The sequence below is a fragment of the Stegastes partitus genome, unplaced genomic scaffold (genome assembly GCF_000690725.1).
Source record: "Stegastes partitus isolate 25-593 unplaced genomic scaffold, Stegastes_partitus-1.0.2 Scaffold407, whole genome shotgun sequence".
NCBI lineage: Eukaryota > Metazoa > Chordata > Actinopteri > Pomacentridae > Stegastes > Stegastes partitus.
In genome coordinates this window covers 470010-487391 of record NW_007578138.1, presented here as the reverse complement: position 1 = coordinate 487391, position 17382 = coordinate 470010, and the positions used below count along the sequence as shown (strand labels likewise).

The window sequence follows — 17382 nt, the reverse complement described above, 5'->3', positions numbered from 1 at the left end:
AAAGTGTGCAGGATATGTAGTTAACAGGTTATTTTTCTGTCCTTCTCAGTCCTGAGTTTAATTTACTCGATGCTTCTTTCTCAGCTGTCTGCAGTTCTGAAGAAATGAGGACGAGTGAGTTTGACTCCTCATCTGAAGACGAGGAAGTCGGAGAGGAGCAGCTGACTCCCTTCCACATCTCCTGGTGAGTTTCAGTTGTTTTGCTTTTACCTCGAAAAGCCACCAAAAGCTGTGTGGAAGTTTATGTGGCTTTACCACAAAACAATACACATATTTTTTTGTTAAATCTCACAATGTAAAACTTACATACACTTTTTTTTTCTTTTTAATGTCTTTCAGGTTGCCTCTGTCCATAGTAGAGTGTTCGCAGTTTCTTGGAATATGTGCACTACCTGGTAAAATCTGTTTTTTCAGTTCATTTGCTTTATTTGTTTGCATCTAGTTCTAAAATATAAATAAAATATAAAATACATGTTTTCCCTGACTTTCCTTTTGATTTAAGGTTGCAAATACAAAGACATCCGCAGGAGCCTGCAAAGAGATGTTGGTAAGACAACCTTGATGTTTTCTGGGGCTCAAACAAAAGGAATTAGTCTCCACAAGCAGATTTTAGCATGAATTCTACCATTGTTAGAAACACTTTATGTGAGTAGACGTGGGAAAATAAGCATGTGAGTGTGAGTTTAGAAAATGACACAGAGTAAAGTTAGCTGAGTACACCTCTCTGTGTTTTACAGCCTTATGGTGAAAGATGATCCACTGACTTTTTGTCAATCTGTAATTTGAAAAGTTTGAATTGACTTGTTTTGATTGTGAAATGCTAATATTTTTTTTAGACTGCACATGGAGAATCTGACATTTTTCACTCTGGTGCACCATCAACACATTCATCCTGTGGATTATGAATATTTTGTACATTAGAAAAAACTAAATGCAATATCAGTTTACTACAGATGTAAGAATCTGTGCAGTATTTCTTATATCAGTATTTCTACTTTGGGAAAAATCTATGCAAGACTGTTGTTTGCTATATATAAATAGATATGTACAATATTGTTATTTTCCACATCCAGAGGAATCTGTGCAGTATTTAAATATCTGCACATGGAAGAATCACGACTAAAATACATATTTTTTTATTTATTTTTATTTCTTGCTGATGTTCCCTCCATGTTTGCACTTTCCCATTTGCTGCTGTAACACTGCAAATTTTCCCACTGTGGGAATAATAAAAGGTTATTTTATCCACTGATGAGCCACAACATTAAAACCTCTGACAGGTGACGTGAATAACGTTGATTATCTCGTCACAGTGGCACCTGCTGAGAGTTAGGATAGAATAGGCAGCCAGTCAACAGTCAGTTCTTGAAGGTGATGTGTGTGAAGCAGGAAAAATGATCTGAGAAACTTTAAAAAGGACTAAACTATGATGGCTGGACAGTTGGGTTGCAGCATCTCCAAAAGAGCAGGTCTGCAGGGAGTTTTATGGTATGCTGTAGTTCCTGGAAGTCTTAATGTTTGGTATGATAGAAATGTGCACTGCAGCTCAGTGTGTGGAGCTGCACAGCCTCAGTCAACTACTGTTTATATTAAAGATAAGATAAATCTCCTACAAACTTGCAGTGTAAAAATGTAGTAGAAAATCTAAAATAAACTAAAACTATACATAAGTAGTGTTGATCTTGTCCAGTTTCTTTTATATGTAGAAATTCAGATCTTGCACAGTTTCTTTTTAAAGTGAAAGTTAACTTCTATATTATTCTGCATGGAGAAAAACATTGATTTCTGGCTGCACAAAGGTGTTAGCAGCAGTTTGAAGTCTCACTTTACAATATTGTGAATATCCAGAGTTAGTTTTTCACATGTAACATGTATAATGATGATGTTTAGGACCAGACCTAAAAACAAACAAACTTAAACCTGCAGCTGTTTGCTTCCCTTCCTGTGATCAGAGGAGCTCCAGAACCAGGGCGTGCAGGATGTGTTTGTTTTCTGCACCAGAGGAGAGCTGAACAAGTACCGGGTTCCCTCCCTGCTGGACGTCTACCAGCAGCGAGGCTTCACCGTCCACCACATGCCTTTCGCAGACGGAGACGCTCCCGAGCTGGAGCAGTGCTGCCGGATCCTGGAGGAGCTGCAGGTCAGCCTCGACAACAACAGGAGGACGGTGATCCAGTGAGTAAAACAAACCACCCACGCTCAGCTTTTAAACTAAATAAAAGTGAGAAAAAAGGTGCATCAGTGTTTGAAATAAGAAACCCCTTGAACTACAGAGTAGTTTCCTCTTTGTTTTGGTTAAAAATGAGACCAATAATGGCTCCAAAACACTCAAAGTGCGGTTGATGTTTATTCACTAGACTGTCTCAAACTGCTGTCAGAAACGACCTTCAAGCTAAGGGAAGCAGTGAAAGACACTAAACGTTACTGTTCGGCCAGTTGTGTTGGAGTTTTCCAGAAACACGCATGAATATTGGTAAAATCAGGAGATTTTTCATGTTAGTGCTTGTTTTTCTTGACCCTGTAAGTCTATCATATTTGATCGATTAGTTTTTGAGACCTACATCATAAGTGTGATTTTTTTTTTTAATTTTATTTTTGTTTCTGGAAGAACCTGATGCATACAATCGGACATATTCGGTGCACAGATAGTCCACCATAGATCGTAATTCATGCATCAAAAACGGCCGGATATCACAAAAAATGAAAAATACAAATGAAATGAAATTAAATGAAAAATACTTTATTTATCCCAGAAGGGAAATTCAATAAAAATGTAAATAAAATTTAAACTCATATATGCAAACTGATATTACTTTTTTTTTTTGTCAGAAGGTTCAATAAACACTCCAGTTTTGAAAAAATAGAATTTTCCAGCAATTATTTCATGTTTCAGGCTTTACAGGGTTAAACTACTTTAATCAAACAGTTCACCACAAGATGAGCCTGCTGCTTTTTAGCCGAGAGGTTTCACAAACTGCAAAGAAACATGAAATACGAGCTCACTGGGAAGAATATTTCTTTAACTTTATATCCTTTTAATTGTTTTTATAAGCAGAGGTGCCAATTTATAGGAAGAAATTGTTCCTAGAAAATAGATTTTACTCAACTATTGGAAGTTTTAATTATAATGAAACCCACTCTTTAAATCCAAGAAATCCATAAAGACACATCTTTCAGCACTGCTTACAACTCATAATCCCGTTTCCTATATGTTGCTTTCTCCATTTTATTTATCTTTTGCATTCTTGCTGACTTTGTAAAGCATCTCTAAATGTTTTGAAAAACACTGTCAGTATTGTGCATTATTAATACTATTGAATTAAAAGAGAAGTTTCCTAAAAAACTAAATAATTTGGAATCTATCTTGTAGTAATTTGCCCCAATTAAATTCAGCTATCTTGTTATAATGTGCAAGTGAAATTCTCCAGTTAATTTTGATGTTACAAGTTACATTTTTATATTTGAGTTTTTCTGTTCAATGTGCCGGTAAAGACTGTAAACTAAAGCTTCGTGTGTCACGCTGTGAAATCAGGACATTCAAAGAGCTTTTTACTGCTGCAGCTGAAAGGCTCCTGAGAGGCTCTTTACTCCCTGAGAGAGCTGATAAAGCTGCTCACCAGGCAACAGGAGGAAATCATCCGCACTCGACTCACCTAAACACCTCAGCGATGTGAATCAGAAGGCCGCAGCTGCGACCACGACATGCAAACTTGATCCTATAAAGGTTAAAAATAGACACAGGTGCTGCCTTTTTACGTATTTTAATAATTGAGGTATTTTTAAACCTCGGCATCCTGAAGTGGCAGATGGCATCTCACCACAAAGCGTCTATTTCCAGCTATCCTCGGGACACCTCATGACACAACAGTTTGCTCTGTGGTCATGCATTTGATGGGATTTTGTCACTTTTTCCTCCTACAGCTGCTATGGAGGCCTGGGACGCTCCGCTTTAAGTAAGAATATTCTACTTCACACTATTATCCGACATCAGTTTTTAAAAAAAAAAAACAACAAAAAAAAAAGTAATTTATTGTGTAAATCCGCCTGGTTTCTGCTCCAACACTTTGTTTTATTTCCGGTCAGTCGCTGCCTGTTTGCTGCTTCAGCTCTCCTTAACAATGACGCCCAACAAAGCCATCGAGATCCTCAGGGAGCACCGAGGAGGAGGAGCCATTCAAACGGTGAAGGTGAGACGTTGCTGGTTTTTTTTGTTTTTTTTAAGAAACATTTTGGTGTTTTGTTTTGTTGTTTTTTTAAACATATTTTATCACATTAATATTGAATCACTTCTTTCTTTCTTTTTTGTGTAAGTTCATAAACTGCTTTTTTAACATCTTTCTTGATTCTTTCATAACCGTGCAGAGACGTGGTAGCAGCCTTAAGAGAAAATTAACTGGTGTTATTATGATTTTCTTTTTGAAAAAGCACTAAATTTACAACATTAATCAGTCAGAAACTGTAAAAACCTCAAGAATCATTAACTTTTTAAAGGCCACTCGCTGAACTACTCATCTGTGAAAACTGAACAAAATCTAAGCTTAGAATTATAATATTTCATATAAATTACTTTAACCGACACGTCACAATCAAAAATTAACAATGACAAAATAAAAACAAAATATTCCTGCTCCTCTTTAAGAAATTGTATTTTTCACTTTTATTCCAACACTTTGTTCATGAAACAATCAATCAATTAAAATAATAATTGATGGACAGTAGTCTATAGATGCAGCCCTGAATTTGTGTGTCTGTCTTTGTCAAGGCCCAGATTGGAATGTAGCCCAATCTGGAATTGGGCCGGCCCAGATCGGAATTCTATTCTAGGCTGGCCTGGAATAGAATCTTCTTTTTTATTGTTTGTTTTTCCTATGGATTCTGATCTGAATGATCAGAATTCTGATCCTGACACCAACCTGGCCCAGATCGGAATTTGACTTGCTGGCCCAGATCAGAACCTTGGAATTATTATTATTCAACATACAAATACATGTATGCATCTATGAGAAATGAAAAATTTTAATTTTTACACTTTTTGAATAATAGGAATTTTAAATTCAACAAACTTTCATATTCATCAAACTAGTGAATTTCCCTTCTGGGATAAATAAAGTATTTTTCATTTCATTTCATTCATTTAGTATATGTTATCAGGAAAGTTTAATATATGATCCGGAATCGGGCCGGATTCCAATCTGGGCCTTGACACACACACACACACACACACACACACACACACACACACACACACGGACACGTAATGAATTTGACAGCCTTGCTTTATTTAATTTGCACATCTTTTGTGTATCTGTGACATTTTTATGATGAAAACCTTTTAATTTCTTGAATCTACAATACATTATTGTGTACTCTGTCTGATTTATCCATTTAACATCTGTCACTAAAACATTGTTTCTTTATTTTAGTTTCTTTTTAGAAATAGTCATGTGGCATTTCTCTATTTATACTTGTTGAGCTGAAACCTGCAAAACCATGTGATGCTTTCTGTTAGTTGTGTTTGACTCTTGATGGTTGTCACATATTTGTTGCTCAACGTATGTTGTCACTTCTCTCTCTGCAGCAATACAACTTCCTTCACGAGTTCCGGGAACGGTACTCGTCCTACCAGGAGAGCAGAGAAGCTGCCACAGAGCGGTCGGTGTCTCGGTGATCTCTGCTGCTGCTGCTGCTGCTCTTAAAGAGGAACAAAAATCTCTTCAAACTTGCTCATTTATCGGTGATTCTTCTGACTGCGTGTGATATAATTGTATTCTCTAAGAATTGCACTTTAAAAGAATACTCTAATATATTTCTGCTTCTCGTCCTCATTATAATCAAATAAACGACTCGATGAGGAAATCCTGCTTCTGTGGTTTAATGTTGTTGCATCTGGATGACAAACAAAATAATGCAGGTTTCTCATATGAATATGTCTGTTGAATGTTCACCTGCTGCATGTTTACGGTTTTACACACGATACCATGTTTTTAAAGGTGGATTTCACTGAACGGGAGCTTTTTAGAACAATATAATGATGTGTAGTAGATATACTTAGTGAAGGAGCTGCACTTTCTGAAATGATCTCTAAATATGCAGCATTCTGTCATCTTTTGAGATCATGTGGAAGTAAATCTGCAGACATTAAGTAATTTAAAACCATATAATTATTCCCCAGCTATTTTGTTTATCAGTTTAAGTTCATTTTAAGTCCATATGTTCTGATTAGTTCCTTTAAATTTTAAGATTTTCTGGTTTCTTTCCCCCTCCATGACAGTAAATTATCATTGGTTTGTGGACAAAACAAGACATTTGTCATCTTGGTCTTTAGGAAGAATTGACATGTTTTGACCATTTTCTGTTATTTTATAGACCAAACAACTAATCATTTGTTCAATTGAGAAAAAAAAACTGCTTGGCCTTGTAGATACTTAAGTTTATAGACTGAAAAACAAGATTCCATGAGGACTAACGTGTCTCATCTGTTCTGTTTCCCATCCAGAAAAAAACAGATGTGTTAACTCCAAGTTGTAAAACAGCTTCTCTGTATTTTTGTCTGTCATGTTTAATTTTGATAACAGTTGGGATTTAACTCTGAACAATGTAGAGATTTGAATGTCAAATAAGACGTCAAAATACAGGAACTAGGACTATTTTTATGTTCAGCTCAGTAGAAACACTTGCTTTCTTAGTTTTTTGTCAAGACATTGCTCCCATCAGGACAGAAATGTTCCATCAGAGGATAGAAGTGATCATTCAGAACAACTTTGTATTGATTTGCTGTGACTCTTCCCTCTGAGGAGACAAATCACGGCAGCAAACTTCCCCCTTCAGCCTCACAGAGCCGCCGAATCCTCACTTTAATTTGTCAGCCGTCTGTATTTTAACACAAAGCAAAACTGCCGTCGTTTACATGATCTCTAGAATGACTCACTGTTTTTATAACCATCATCTGTGCAAAAACATGAGACATCTTGCAGGGAAATTAAAAATGCAGCGTTAAAACAACACTCCAGTCCACGTTAACAGAGTGGGATAGCTTTATTTAGACTCAAAATCATAAATCATTTCCTAGACGTGACATTATGGGCTCTAATACATAAAAATTTCATTTATTAAGTGATGATAATCCTTTTCCCTGATAAATTTACATGTTGGAAATGGCAATAAATACTCTAGTATTCATGAAAAAATTTGAATCCAATGGCCTCTAAAGAAAACCCTGGGGTGGTTTTTTTTGGATCCCGGAGATGAGCGACACCGTGAGGAGTGCTTGATATCGTGACGAAGTGAAAAAATCTTGAAAAATTAAAAACGTACAATAAATAAAAACAGTGGAGATCCTAACAAAACGTGGAATATTTGGTGCTGAAACTGAACAAAAACGCACAAGAGAGTTTTTTTTTAAAAAGGTACATTCAACAGTGTGGCACATCAGCAATCAAATGCAGAAAGAAAACTAAATACTGTTGCCTCCTAATGCTGAACACATTGTACTGTTGAGTTTACCTTTTCTGTTTTGTTTTTTTTAAATGTATTGATAGCTGCAAAAAGGGCGATTCTACAGAAATACAGGTCACGTACACATGGTGCTCTACTCTGGATTCACACTTAAGAAAAACAGATATTGCCAAGAGTTCGACAAGGATTACAAGTTGGAAGTATGGAGACGATACATCAGATAGTTTGACGTTGTGACAACCAGACTGTGATTGTCCTTGTGCAACACTCAGTGATAATAGCCCACGCGCTTCAGCCCTCGCCGTTCGCTTTCACACCGCATCTGTGGGCAAAGAACAGAAGTCTGGTTTTGCACTCTTTTGCTATGTAAGTAATGAATCACGTGGCAGGTATAAAGTAGCCGTCGAAGCCCGGGATCTAATTCACAGGAACAAAAACAAACGCTATAATGCAGCTTAGATTCTCACAGATAAATGCACACCTGAAGATGTCTACCTAACCTGTAAACACTCAAAAGTTGGAAACCGTGATGAAAAAGAATCAATCCGGAGCATCAAAAAGAAAAAAAAAAAATATCACCACACCGTCCAAAATTTTTAAAAAAAGGAAAGAAAAAAAAAACCAAACTTGTCCATTCAGGTTTTTGTCCATATTTTCCCATAAAATCTTTAACTAGTGCTATGAGAGGAACGCTGCGACCGAGATATTCTCTTAAAACGGGCTAAATGTTTCTGAAATGACACTCTGCGCTGTGTTGTTGGGGGGAGTCGAGAGTTCGTCCACTTAAGATGGCGTCTTTTTGTGTTGCTGAACGGTGGTTCTCCAGCAGGTCCAGTGTTCCAGCACTAAGATCATAGTGTCTGGTCGTCGACTGTACATGCAGGTCCTTTTGCCTTTGTCGTCCCGTCTAGGAGCTCACCAGAACATAGATCATCCTGTCGGGAGAGTAAATACAGTTTTACAAGAAAGTACTATCATAGCATTCATTTTAGATAAACAGAGCTCTGCTTCCAAGTCCATGCTGTGCTACATTCCTGTTAATGGAGAAATATTTGCACCAAAATAAGACTTAATTTAAGGTTCTCCTTCACCACAGTATAAATGTGAGGCATTTGGGGAACATCTGTAAATCCTAGTGTCTAATAATTAGCATATTTTCTGCAAGTAAGAGGGTTTGGGGTACAGTTTAATTTATCCTTGTTTATATTTTGAGCATGTCCGAGAAACAAAATTGCACCCAAAACACTGCAATTTACAGATTGTCCCCAAACGACTCACATGCTAAAGCTAGCTAGTCGGCTGTGCACAGAGAAGCCTCTAGTCCAGGGGTCTCAAACTCGCGAAATGATATTTTGTGGTCCCCTATTCGACATCAAAGTTTTAGTGTTAGTGCGGCCCGTGCGTTTTTCTCACACACAACTACGCGAGTTGTTGCCCTGGGCGTCTTATATTTATATTTTTCATCACTTGTGGCCTACCATAGCTCAGGCTCGTGACAGCTACGCAAATTAGCAACGTTAATCCCTTGAAACGTGATGTGGGAGTGTCACCGAGTGGAGAGAAAATATATCCTATCACCAAGTGCAAACGCTTTTTTCCTTTCTGTGTGAAAAGCTCTTGTCCACCATAAGCCAAAGTGCAGGTCCAAACTTACTGATGAGCATCTTCAAGCCAAACTGAGGGTATCAACTGCTTCCTTCCTCAAGCCAAATGTGGCTCAGCTGTCTAAAAGGACCTGCCAGGCCTCTGGCAGCAAGAATTTAAGAGAAGCCAAGTTTGAGACCCGTCCTCTGGTCTACAAAAATTATTTCAAAAAGAGTGAAATAAGGTGTCAGATTTACCAAAGTTGAGGATGTTTTTGATCTATATTGGTTGTGTTCTATTAGCGCCTTGTTTAGTTAATTGTAGGAAGCGGTGATTGTGATTAATTTTCTATAAACTGTGCAGCTGTAGTCTTCAGTGATTCTGCTAAAACGGGTTGAATATGAAGCTACATTCAGCAGGTGGTTAGCTTAGCTTAGCATAAAGACTGGAAACGGGGGGGAAACAGCTAGCTTGTCTAAAGGTAACAAAATCCACCTGCTAGCACCTTTAAAAACTCATTAATTAATAAGTTGCGTGTTGTTTTTTAATACATTCATGGTGCAAAACTTATAAAGGAGTTGCGACTGATTCATCTTTATTTCCTAGTAAAATAACTGAAGTATCTAAGCCAAAGCTATGATATGAGCTAGATGAATTCTCTGCATGCTAAGGAAAGATGCTTCCTTTGTTGGCTCTTTTAATAGACAACACATTCGTCTGTCCTTCATGAAAAGAAAGACGAGGAGGTCAAGCCGTCCCACAGTTCCCCGCAGCAGCAAATTCAAAGCGACACACCATCCACGGCAGACCCAGTCGCATTTTTTCCAGCACCGAGACGACTTTCCCTCCTTCCCTGACCTCATGATGTTTTCCAGTTCGAGTTTTGAGGAAAACAGATCTGCTGATCAAACACTAAGTCCCTCACATAACTCCTCATGCAGCCAAAATCGGCCGTTTGTTTTTGTACAGATTGAAAGAAAGAAAGAAAATATAAAATGTTAATGAGCTTCTGAAGGTGCTGTTAGATGGATTTTGGTAGTTTTTGACAGAGCCAGGCTACTTTTCCCCCACCCGCCTTCATTCTTTATGCTAAGCTAACCAGCTGACATCAAATATGGCTCATGTTGGTACCAAAATGATAATCATAATAATAATGGATTTGCACTTTCCTGACTGGACATCCTGAGATTATACATGAACAAACCTAAGTTACATTCAATGCTGGGGGCAGAGAAAAAGAGTTAGAAAATGAAAAACGTACCCGTAGAGATAGTAGAAGAACGACAGGAGGTAGAAAGCCAGTTTGCACCAGCCTTCTTTTTGACAGTACGCCAGGATGTCGGCGTTCATGATGGTTGTCGGGTCGTAGAGTCCTGGACAGCTCATCACAGGTCTGCTCATATACCTGCAGCACAATGCAAAAAAAAAAAAAAGAAGATTATGAAGAGCTGGTGGTAGTTTAGAGTATTTAAACTGGTTTATAGAGTTTGATGTAACGCACCTCCAGACGTGATAAGCCAGCAGCGGTAAGTTGAGACACAGCGTGAGCCACTCGGCCGCACAGAAGAACATCACGCAGAAGAAGAAATGGATGAGATACTCTGGGAGAACCAGCTGCAAGGAGGGAAAGGTAAGAGAACGTCAAAACCCACATACAGTCAATCGTTTCATCCCCCCTGTTCTCATGTTCTTTCTTTGATTTAAGTGACACGTATATATGCAGACGAACGCTTTCAATGTCCACACAGATATCAAGAAAGTACAACGTGTGGAGTGGAACAAATGAAGCTAAAGCACGCCGGCCAGAGGACGAAACAGACTCAGCTCCTCAAAGGCATCGAGTCCTTTTCAACAAAAGAGGAAGCTGAGCTATTTAAAGAGCCGGACATCTAAAAATTGCAGTCAAACTCCACTGAGTCCGAGAAAGGAGTGGAATACAAACGATGGTGAGGCTCAGCTGTGCCATTTTTTTTAAGTACATACGTGGCACGGCATCAAGTCCAGCTTAATGCTCAATTATTACGTGAAAAATTAGCTCTTGTTCTGGAGGTAAACTACACTAACGGAGCTTTATCACGCAGTGCTCTGACGTTATCTGTAACATAAGAAACAGGGTGGGAAATTACAACCTGCCCCCTGCAAAGTGTGACTGATGTTGCACTGAAATGCAAACTCAGAGGAGACATGTGGCTTATCGACTACCAGAAATGCAGAATTGATGCAACTAATTGTGAATTTCGAGATCTGCTGTTGCAAGTGGAGAGAAACATTTCCCACCCTGGTTATACGTCATGCATTATCTGACCACAAGTAAAGAGGGAAACCCATAAAGAGCTTTCTCTGGAGGGTATTTACGTATTTGTTTTTTTTTTTTTGCAGTGAGGGCGAGCCTACAGATTCCTCCCACCTCCCGACAAACGGACTGCACGACACACCGGAGAGAGGACCATGCTGTGAGCACGAGCAGTGTGGATGCAGCAGCAGCAGCAGCAGCAGCAGCAGCAGCAGCCTGCCTCGAGGTCTGCACAGTTCGATCTGGTGCAGGGGGTGGAGGTTTCAGGTGGGGGGGCAGATGGAGGCACCACATGGAAGCCATGCATTCAAAAAAGAGCAGAGGGCGGACGGGCGGGAGGGCGACCGACGGCCCACGGATGGAAAGGTGAGGGGCGTGTAGGGGGAGGAAGGTGCAGGAGGAGGGAGGAGGAGGAGGAGGAGGAGAGGGGCTATAATGTGCTGAAATCCTGCACTGTGCTGCCAAATACAGAAAACAAGCACTCAAGTTGTGCCGACTGAGCTGAGCGGTCCACACGCAAAAATAAACAAAAAAAAAAAACACCGGGCCGCAGATCGCGCTGTGGATTAAACATACATAGAATCTGCACTTTTCCAACTAAAATAACTCCTCCTACTGGGGGAATCAGTAACCAATCGGTGGCCCCCAAATTATTGCTGAGCTGGAGAGTGTTGAGATTCTGCAGCCATCTGTTGTGAACCACAGGTGACGCAGGTCGGAGCCAAAACTGAGCTCATATGCAGCAGCTTAAATCTGCTAATTGCTGACTCAAACTGCAGCCTCCACCTTATAGAAAAATACTATGCATTAAAGAAAAAACAGAAAAAAGAATTTGTAGCTGGAGAATAAGATGAATGTCACCAATCAAACGCTACGATCCACAGCTCAACGTATCGAGCTTTTCCACAAAATCCAATTAGGAGTAATCTGACTTTGTGTGATTAACGCGGTGAAAAGCTTGGTCAGGATTCTGCTACGGTATCGTCTTAAACTCAAGAACAGTTTTATGACTTTCTGAGTTTACTGGGAATTTATAGCACCAGTAACTGTAGCACTTTATGCAAACAAAGGGTAGGTTGTAATAAATCATGCATGTTTTGAGCATTTGCAAGTCTTTTCAGTTAACAGCTACACTTTAGTCACAACTGATAGAGAATTTCACTGCTTTATATTCTAACAAGCGTCATGGCTTCGATGACTAAAAAGGGTTTAACAAAGCTTAAAACATGCAGGTTAATGGGTTTTATGGAAAAGAAAGCAAAATCTAGAGTTTTAGTAAATGTTTGCACCCTAAAAGCTGCATTTTGAGTTTTAAAGAATAGAGAATGACAGCAATATTCTCACAAATTCACATCAAAATGCTTACAAAAAAATCATATTTAAAAGAAAATATAAAAAACAACAGCGTAAGTCGAGGCACAGGTGGCATGTTGTGTAATCCCGAGCTGAACTCTGGCCTTAACTCTGAGATTAGTTAACTGAAAAGACGTTTGCAAACACTTCCCCGTGCAAAATGACAAGACTGCAGACTGAGTTGAACTGAGCGGGCATTTTAAAGATTGGTACAAACCTTTAATGCAATTTTGACTCTTTTAATCTTTTTGACCTTTTCAACTGTCTTTTTGCGGTAAAAAAAAAAAAAAAATCAAAATAAAGTGTAAAAAAAAAAAGGCAGATTAGGAAAAAACAAGGCGTTAGAGATTGACAGCTGACAAGATCACTGAATTCATAACAGGCAGGTTATTTAGCATAACAGTGCAGAAAGATGATAGAAAAAGACAGATAGGCGGATAAAAGTTATACTAAAAATTAAAGAAAAACATCTTTCAACAGAGCAAATCTGCATGCAGTCATGGAGGCAAGGAAGGTGTGAGAGGTGCGATGGGGTCACTTACCGGATTTAAAGTGTTACACTGATCTATTGGGTTCTTGTAATCGGTCTTCAGCTCATCAAATGCTATTATCTGGAGGAACAAGACGATCACAGTGTAAAAATACACAGAAAGCAGCTCACTTTTCATCCATCAATCGGCCGTTTTACAGCTCAAATATTCATTTAAGTTAAGAAAACTAGTGAAAAACGCAAAATACATTCTTAAATCCAAGGTAATGTCCTCAAATGATCTGTGGTGTCCAACAATATTCTATTTATTGTGACGTAAAATAGGAAAAAGTAGCAAATCCTGACATTTAAGAAGCTAGAATTAAGGATTGTTGTTGGGTATTATGTTAGGTTTCTGTTTTATTCCATGTCATATCAGTAATCCTTGTACACTTGGAAATAAGTTACATCCATCCTTTTTTTTTTTATGGTTAACAGCTGAAAAAATTCTAATTATAGGTTCTCAAAATCTAAGGTAATGTGTTGAAATGACCCACTTTGTCCAATAAACTCTCAAAAACATGGAAATATTCTATTTGGAAGAACAAAAATTGGGGGAAAAAATCTGCAAATTCTCACATTTAAGGGAGAATTTTACTTCCTCCGTTGACTGTTATCATCTAAACTGCTTTGGGTTCATTTTCTGAACTGACTACTTCTTAATAATGACAAATTGTTCCAGCATTTTTCTCTGGAATTCCTGTTGTTCATCTCCGTCTCAGTCAGTTACACCAATTACATTCCTCAGCGATGTTTAATTCCATGTCATAATACTAATCCTTGTGGACTTGTAAACAAGTTAGAATCATAGTCTACTCTTTTCCAGTTGACCAAATACTGATTTAGTCTACAAATATTAAAAGGACAGGGGAAAACTTTAAGTGATTTAGCAGCTCTTCTGGTTGACATTTGATTCGAGTGGCGCTTGACACACAGACTCCATCTTTTATTGCATCGTAACTTTTTATTCATATCATTTTACTGTCTGGTTTCATTTCCTTTTATCTTGAAGTCATTGTGTTTCACAGCCCGCCATTACATGCTTCATAGAGCAATTTGACTTTATTCCTTAAAACCCAGGTAATATTAAATGATCTCTTTTGGCCAAAAACACCAGAAGTGTCCATTCACACAATATTTTTTTAAAAACAAACAAACAAAGCATTAGGATAGTATTTTACAGTTCATTAAAGTTTGCTCTGTCTTACTAAAATCTAAATATTCTTCTGTCATGCCGTGTTTCATTCAGAGATTTTTTCATTTCACAGGAATAACTCCACATAAAATAAGATCTCTACTGACTAAAGTAATTCACAAATGATGACAACAGGTTGCCAACAACACATCATTGCTGTTGTCTGAAAAATTATTACACTTTGGACTTCTGAACTGCTTTTGTCAACCACACAGACAGCACATTTGTCCTGCTTATTGTTAATTATTTATTGCGCATGTCTTCATCCGAGTTTTTCTTTTTAATTCACACTGAGCCAAGTTACTGTTAAATGTATGTACACAAGCATTTTAAAGACACACCTTTAATTATGATTCTAGCTCTGTAAGTCCTGCTGTGGAACTTTGGAATAAGGAAAGAAAGTGGAGTGACCTCACTTTGTCTGAGCCAGTGTCTCACATTTTGAATTCACTTTGCTCAGAAATAGTTTTTTAAATTATTAAATTATCAGGTTAAAGTCTCAAGATCTCTGAGCTGAACCTCTCAATATGTCAAGATCCCAACAACGCCTCTGGGTTTTACACCACGTTATGTCATTAACTCAGCTGTACTTGTAAATGAGTTACAAGCATTGTTAAAAATGGACAAAAGTTGAAATTTTGGCATTAAAATTGCCGATGTTGCATAACAAATGTGACATGACAGGAAACGCATGACAGCAGAATCACACCAGCTGGACTGGAGGTAAAGATAAGTTAGCTCAGCTTGCTAACTAGCCTGCTAACTAGCTACTAGCGCAACACCGCACTCTAGTTTTGACAAGCTTGACAAGTAAATACACGTTTGCTGCGTTCAGGTGATGCTAAATGAAATGTAGAGAACGGGAAAGACTGTGGCAAGGATACATGTGTACGCAATTGGTGTTTGTTTTGCTGTTTACGAGGCTAACTTTTTTGTGCTAGCTAGCACCAGGGTGTGTGCGATTCATTCTAGAACGGCTGGGTTCGCGGCGCGCGGCCGTTTCTATGGCTTTGTTTCCATGGAGCTAGCATAGAAACGGACTGCCCGGCCGTTACCGGATCCGCGGTGAGCTAACAGAAAACGAAGCGGGGGATGTGGCTCCCTTGGCCGGCCTTAACCCGGTGTTCGCTGCCGGCCTCCCTCCCTCCCTCGCCGCTTCGCCCCCCTGTTTCTGAGCGCCGTTAAGAGCGGTGGGCCAACCGTCCGTGTGTACTCACATGCCAGATAGCGAAGAAGATAAGCGCCGCCGTTAGCAGCAGAGCGAGCATGTAGCAAAAGGCCGCGAATGTGAACGCCATTTTTTTCCTCCGGTTCTGCTCGTCGGTTCCTGGCTCGGTCGGTGGATGATGCAGGCAGCTTCCCAACCGATTTGAGATTTGTCGGCGGGTCTTCTTCGTCAGTGAGTGTTCAGCGGGCTGGCATCTTTTATAGTTGCATTACCGCCATCTTCTGGATTCCGGTTGTCCTGTGTGTCCTCAGTCTATCCGTGTTTTCCTCCAAACTCTTACAAATTAAAATTTTAAGTGCAAAGACACATTAGCTTTTTTTTCTCTCACTATCTGACATTAAATGTGACAAAACTTTTTCTGTTTTAGGTCAGTTAGAATTACCAAAATTATTTCTATTTGCTAAACGCCAGATTAATGAGAGATTTTTTTTTTTTTTTTTTTAAATCACTTTATTCAAAGTCAGAAGTTTACATACAGTTCCTTAGATATTGGTAGTGTTGCCTTTAAACTGTATGACTTGGGTCAAATATGTTGGGTTTCCTTCCACAAGCTTCTCACAACAGTTTGCTGGAATTTCCCCCCATTCCTCCTGATAGAACTGGTGGAACTGGTGGAACAAATTTTCTGCTCGACTGAGATCAGGGCTTTATGATGGCCGCTCCAAAACATTGACTTTGTTGTCCTGAAGCCTCTTTGTAACTACTCTAGCAGTATTCTTAGAGTTCTTGTTCATTTGGAAGACCCATTGCGCCCAAGCTTTAACTTCCTGGCTGATGTCTTGAGATGTTGCTTCAATATTTCCACATCTTTTGTCATGATGCCATCTATTGTGTGAAGTGCATCAATCCCTCCTGCAGCAAAACACCCCACATCATGATGCTGCCACCCCCGTGCTTCACAGTTGGGATGGTGTTCTCAGGTTTGCAAGCTTCCCCCCTTTTTTCCTCCAAATATAACGATGGTCATTAAGGCCAAACAGTTCAATTTTAGTTTCATCAGACCACAGAACGTGTCTCCAGAAATGAAGATCTTTGTCTCTGTGTGTATTTGCAAACTGTAATCTGGCTTTTTTTATGTTGCTCTTGGAGTAATGGCTTCTTTCTCTCTGAGTAGCCTTTCAGCCCATGTCGGTACAGGACTCAGTCCACTGTGGATAATGACTCTCTTACCAGCTTCAGCAGCATCTTCACAAGGTCTTTTGCTTTTGTTCTGGGGCTGATGCGCACATTTCACACCAGAACATTTCATCTCTGGGACACAGAACTCGTCTCCTTCCTGAGTGGTATGATGGCTGTCATCCCCATGGTGTTTATACTTGTGTATAATTGTTTGAACAGATGAACATGGAACCTTCAGGCATCTGGAAATTGTGCCCAAGGATGAACCAGACCCGTGGAGGTCCAGAATTTTCTTCCTGATATCTTGGCTGATTTCTTTATATTTTCCCATGTTGTCACAAAAGGAAGCAGTATGTTTGAGGTGTCCCTTAAAATACATCCACAGGTTTGCCTCCAATTACTCAGATGTTGTTAATTAGCCTATCAAAAGCTTCCAAAGCCATGACATCATCATCTGGGCTTTCCCAAATAGTTTGTAGGCATAGTAGTCTTACTGTATGTAAACTACTGACTTATAAGTAATTTAAAAAATCTCAAAAGAAAGATTTCTCATTATTCTGACATTTGGCAAATAGAAATTATTTTGGTAATCCTAACTGTGTACTACAGTGTATGTGAACTTCTGG

The 17382-nt window shown here is 39.0% G+C and overlaps 2 protein-coding genes across 2 annotated transcripts; one reads left to right on the top strand and one right to left on the bottom strand.

Moving 5' to 3' along the window:
- Window positions 1–37: 37 nt before the first annotated feature.
- cdkn3 (cyclin dependent kinase inhibitor 3) lies at window positions 38–5861 on the top strand. Its single transcript, XM_008285543.1, has 7 exons — window positions 38–184; window positions 340–395; window positions 503–547; window positions 1953–2175; window positions 3922–3953; window positions 4084–4187; window positions 5579–5861. The coding sequence occupies exons 1-7, from the start codon at window positions 105–107 to the stop codon at window positions 5666–5668; spliced, it is 630 nt and encodes a 209-aa protein (XP_008283765.1). The 5' UTR covers window positions 38–104; the 3' UTR covers window positions 5669–5861.
- A 1149-nt stretch (window positions 5862–7010) lies between these two features.
- cnih1 (cornichon family member 1) lies at window positions 7011–15805 on the bottom strand. The gene is made up of 5 exons (XM_008285542.1): window positions 15627–15805; window positions 13228–13296; window positions 10541–10653; window positions 10301–10444; window positions 7011–8390 (listed from the first exon to the last, which is right to left on the bottom strand). Exons 1-5 carry the CDS (start codon window positions 15705–15707, stop codon window positions 8363–8365), a joined length of 435 nt encoding a protein of 144 aa, XP_008283764.1. The 5' UTR covers window positions 15708–15805; the 3' UTR covers window positions 7011–8362.
- Between the last annotated feature and the right edge of the window lie 1577 nt (window positions 15806–17382).

Coding starts and splice junctions, on each gene's coding strand:
- cdkn3 (XM_008285543.1), top strand. CDS start 105: ATGAGGACGAGTGAGTTTGACTCCTCATCTGAAGACGAGGAAGTCGGA. Junction 185..339: donor ACTCCCTTCCACATCTCCTG/GTGAGTTTCAGT, acceptor AATGTCTTTCAG/GTTGCCTCTGTCCATAGTAG. Junction 548..1,952: donor GAGCCTGCAAAGAGATGTTG/GTAAGACAACCT, acceptor TCCTGTGATCAG/AGGAGCTCCAGAACCAGGGC.
- cnih1 (XM_008285542.1), bottom strand. CDS start 15,707: ATGGCGTTCACATTCGCGGCCTTTTGCTACATGCTCGCTCTGCTGCTA. Junction 10,654..13,227: donor AGTGTAACACTTTAAATCCG/GTAAGTGACCCC, acceptor CCCTCCTTGCAG/CTGGTTCTCCCAGAGTATCT. Junction 8,391..10,300: donor TTCTTCTACTATCTCTACGG/GTACGTTTTTCA, acceptor CTCTCCCGACAG/GATGATCTATGTTCTGGTGA.